General features: G+C 46.0%; 1 protein-coding gene across 1 annotated transcript; it reads right to left on the bottom strand.

The window, feature by feature from the left end:
* Window positions 1-1,248: 1,248 nt before the first annotated feature.
* Window positions 1,249-3,171, bottom strand: ARID5A (AT-rich interaction domain 5A). Its single transcript, XM_083368158.1, has one exon. The coding sequence runs from the start codon at window positions 2,776-2,778 to the stop codon at window positions 1,516-1,518; it is 1,263 nt and encodes a 420-aa protein (XP_083224284.1). The 5' UTR covers window positions 2,779-3,171; the 3' UTR covers window positions 1,249-1,515.
* Between the last annotated feature and the right edge of the window lie 1,808 nt (window positions 3,172-4,979).

Raw genomic sequence — 4,979 nt, 5'->3', positions numbered from 1 at the left:
ATCCTTGTCCCTAGGTGTTCATTCAGGGATGAAGTGACATTTTTTACCCAAACATTAACTCAGCATCTTTGAAAAACTTTACTGCTATGCCATCCTTAACATTTGTATAAACTGTACTTCCCAATGCCAGTTCAGCAGCGACACAGTGTTCCTGGCTTAGCTTCAATTATTCTGGTCAAAAACTCTCATTCGTAATTAAAATTCTACTACTGCTCAGATAAGTACTGCTAGTTTGGTAAACAGATTTAGCCTCCCTACAATTGTGTCATTACTGAATGCCCGCAGGTAAATTATTATTTGTTTACTTTTATCCTGCCTTTATTATTTTTATAAATAACCTAAGGCACAAACATACCTAATATTCTTTCCTCCTCATTTGCCCACAACAATAATCTTGTGAGGTGGATTGGGCTAAGAGAGAGTGACGGATGCAAACTCAGCCAGACTGCTTCTTTATGCCTAAAGAGGAACTAGAACTCACCCTCTCTTGGTGAATGGACCCAAATTCCCCAGCTGGCATCACACTTAAAGCGGGACTAGAACTCACCGTCTCCTGGTTGCCGGCTCAAAGTCACCCAGCTGGCTTTCATGCCTTAGGAGAGACTAGAACTCCCAGTCTCCTGATTTCTAGCCTGATGCTTTAACCATTAAAGCAATAATTACTGTTAATGAACTCCCTTATGTTATTTTATAGTTTTTTCATATTGAAATACAAGATTATATCGGCAATCAGCTCTCTTTCCTTTTTATAATAAACATATATACCATGTGTGCATAATTCCAATAAAGATTAAAAAAAAAAGATGGATCAGGCTGAGTTTCTGATCAACCCAAAGATGGATACCCAACCCAGCTGCTGAACCTAAAGGTAACAGCTTGGCAATCCACCTTTTGCAACTGGCAGCTCTGCCTGGAGAATGCCCATAATGTGCTCTCAAAATTCAAATGTGCCCACTTTTTTTTTAAAAAAAAATGTTGATTGTTCCTGTAACCTACTCTTCAGACTGAAGTTCGTTCTTTCCTATGGGGTTAAGCAACACCTGGAGCTTATTACAAAGGCTTAGGTCACATCCAGAATGTCATGTGTTGGTCATTAAACCGGGTTTTACTCATTTCCCTATTCCACCTCTACACCATAGCACATATGACTCTCTTGAGGACTAGTCCCTTGTATATGCCAGCAGCATTTGAAGCAGCTTATGAAGAATGGGCAAATTAGAAGGAAATTAGGCCCACGCCATGCACAGATATAAATCTCTGTTTATAAGAACTTTGTTCCCTCTAAGGTTTTTTTTTAAGCGCAAGTTATTTGCATACATGTCAGATACAAAGACAGTTCATCCTTTTGACCAGTTAAAAAAAAAGTCACATGGTCCTGTTTTGTAAGGTCCTAAATAAGAGCTCAAAAAAGCAGAGGAATCAAAATGTCGAAACGCTGCAGACGTGGGGCTTGCACATCCCTCGCACGGCTCCGCAAACGTGGCAAGTCTCTGAGGGTCCATGGGGGTGTGTGTGCTACAGTTTGTTGTTCCGATGGTAGGCCGGGACATGGGCGGAAGCGTAGGTTGGCTGGGTGTGCCACGTCGACACCGGGTACAGCCTGTGGCGTAGTGCGCTGTCGTAGGACGTGGGGTAGTGGATGAGGCTGGTGCCCAGAGGCTGGCCCAGATCCGACGCTTGGACGGACGCAGTTAATAGTGGGGTTGGGAAGGCAGGGATAATAAACGGGTTGATGGAGAGAGACTGGATCAGCGATGGGGCCTGTTCCTTGAGGTGTTCTCCTGGGCTGTTGCTAAAGTTAACGGGCAACCTCAGCATGGTGCCCTTGTACATGTCCTGGATCTGAGGCATGTGAGCTACTGGGAACCCGGACGCTGCCACCGTTGCCTTAGGCTTTGCTATCCCTGGCTGCCCGCTGGGGGATGTTCCCCGATCCAGGCCACTGTTTGGGTCCACCTCCTTGACGAAGGGAGACACGGCCTTCAGCTTTTTGCCATGCAGGAAATAGTCCTCCTCTGAGGCTCTTTTCTTCTGTACGGTGATGCTCGCCTGGCCTGGAGACACGGACAGCCCTCCGTTCTTGGAGACCTGTGGACTGACCTTTGCCAGGTTGACCACAGGTGGCGCCCAGGAAGCTTTGACCGCTTGAAATGGGGGAGAGCCGGCCTTGCTGCTGAGGCTACTTGCCTGGAAGGCAGAAGAGTGCTGATGGTCCCCTTTCCACGGTTGACTGGACTTGCTGCGGAGATCTTCAGGCTGGTCTTCCAAGCTCTCCTGCTTGTTCTGAAACCCAGGTGCAACCAGGGCCTCTTTTCCGGGCTTAGAATAGGTTGGAGAAGTCACAGGGAGATCCTTCAAGCTGGGATAATATTCCACCGGTCCTCGAAGGCCGCCGACGGGTTTCAAGATGGTGCTGCTGGAGGTGTGGAAATAGCCATGAAAGGCAGGTGGCCCAGTAGACAGGTGAGCTCCAGAGCTTTCCTCCTCTGCATTCAAGGACCCTGCTCCCTCCTTGAACCCTGGAGGAGCCTTCATCAAACCTTTATTGGCTTTTCCAACCTGGGCAGGACCCGGAGGGCTGCTGGAGCCGTTCGCCTCTGCTCCTGTCTTTGGGACCTCTTTCTGGGGACGACCAACCTCAGAGTCCAAGCCTGACATTTCCCGGATCCTGATCTTCTTGTATTCAGGACAATGGCTAAGATGTTTCTTCTCGTGAGCATACAAACATTCGTCCTGGCTCACCTGGGCCAGCAGCTTCTTCTTCGCCAAGGGAGACATGATGCCATTGTTCCCCTTGAAGTAGAAGCTGGAGAAGAGACGGGTGTAGGCTTCAGAGCAACCGTGGGATCGACAGTTCCCAAGGCAGCTGCCGGTGGGCTGAGTCTCGGCTATCTCTCGGCTGTTTGGAAGGGAGAGGCGCCCCTCGGTTTGCTCCTGGGACTGATTCGGCTCAGTACCGTTGGGAGGTTTGGGGACCAAAGCAACATCCGGCCTCACTTTCTCCGGCAAACTCTGCAATTAAAGGAAAATTATTTAATTGACAAAGGGAGATAAGATAAAGAGTCCAGAAGGTCCTTCTACACATCTGCAAAATGCAAATAAGCAAAAGTCTTCCATCGCTCGAGGTTCAGCTGAGGTATAAACAGGGTTCTGTCTTACCTCCTCTTTCAAGACAGAACTGTTAGTTCTCAGTAACAACAACGCAACATATTTTTTCACTCCTGCAGAATTTGTTGGCCTTTTTTTTAAATAAGGGAAAGTGGTATTGTTGTTTTAAAATGTTTGCAGACCATAGGGTAAGTGTAGGAGATGACCAGACTGAGACCAAGGGAAGGGTCAAGCACGCCATCAGTTTGGAATCCCTTGGTGGCCAAAAGAGATATAAGTCCAGCCCCCCTCCAAGTCCATTGACTCTTACCTACTATCAATTTGCTTTGACTGTTAGTAGTTCAGATTCATGTAGTAAGCTAGCATGGATTAAATTTGTACTCATTTGGACAACCTTGGTTCCTAATTTCTTGCACATGTGATTAGCCTTTGACTGACCTTGCCTGGATTTGGAATAGAACCTGGGATGGCTCTAGTTAGTAGTTAGATGGAACACCACCAGAAGATCTCCATAGTTTGGCTAGACAGGGATTTTTTTTTTAAAAAAGCAGAAGGTGGCAAGGATTTCGATTCTGCTACAAAGAAATTATGTGGTTGAGACTCTGAAGTAGCAGGAGATGAACTCAACTTGAAGAAGACTTTCCTCCTTATGCCTATCAAGAGACTGGATGCCCCCCATTTTAAGGGAAGCCCTGCCAAAACCTCAGCAGAAGACGGCAACCTTGCCAATCAGCAGTTTGCCCTTGAATCGAAAGAGCCCCATTGTGAGAAGGGCTGCCCACATCTGCCCTTAAGTAACCTTTATGCTGATTTAGAACACTTCTGGGAGGATCCAGCTAGGGAATCCTCTGGCTCTTTTTCACTTGAGAGTTGTCTTTAATTACAGAGTTCATTGGCTGTCAAGCACCAGACCTGGCAAATTGGTTTTTTTTTTTAGAAGATTAATTGCAAGGATTCCTAAGAGAGAAGCCAACAGGCTGTCGTGTTTTATTTCATTTACCTTTTTAAATTCTTTTGATTAGTATTATATTGTGCAAGCCATTGAGAGTCCATGGAAGTAACAAATGTATGTTGTGAATAATTATAATTAGGATTATGATTAGATGTCTAGGGAAGGAAAGGGAACATCAGCACCAAGAATCACCCCAGAGGGCAGCTAGTCCCAAGAAATATTCAAATCCAAGGTCTGTTTTGGGATGGCAAACCATAAACCAGGTTTTCTCAAATGGATACTTTCCCGACACATTGGGACTCCAGCCGGAGGTAAACCCAGCACAGCTTGGAGAGCTCCAGGTTGGGGGAAATCAGTCCACGAAAGAGAAAAAATCCTATTTTTCTTGCACAGATCTCAAATCCTCCCTACAGTTGGGTCAACAGACTCTGCAAAAAATATGTACTGGTACTCCTCGACTTACAGCAGTTCATTTAGTGACCATTCAAAATTATAACAGCATTGAAAAAAGTGACTTATGACCATTTTTCACGCAACTGTTGCAGCAATGCCCCTGGTCACGTGATCAAAATTCGGCCGCCTGGCAACTGACTCGTATTTATGACGGTTGCAGCGTCCCTGGGGGTCACGTGATCCCCTTTTGCGACCTTCTCGCAAGCAACATCAAAAGGGAAGCCAAATTCACTTAACAACCGTGTTACTTAACAATAATAATAATAATAAAGTTGGAAGGGACCTTGGAGGTCATCTAGTCCAACCCCCTGCTCAGGCAGGAAACCCTATACCATTTCAGACAAATGGCTGTCCAGTCTCTTCTTAAAAACTTCCAGTGTTGGAGTATTCACAGCTTCTGGAGGCAGGTGGTTCCACTGATGAATTGTTCTCAATGTCAGGAAATTTCTCCTTAGTTCTAGGTTGC

Source organism: Vipera ursinii (genome assembly GCF_947247035.1).
Source record: "Vipera ursinii genome assembly, chromosome: 8".
NCBI lineage: Eukaryota > Metazoa > Chordata > Lepidosauria > Squamata > Viperidae > Vipera > Vipera ursinii.
The sequence above is the reverse complement of the archived record's forward strand: the minus strand, read 5'-3'. Positions and strand labels throughout refer to the sequence as shown.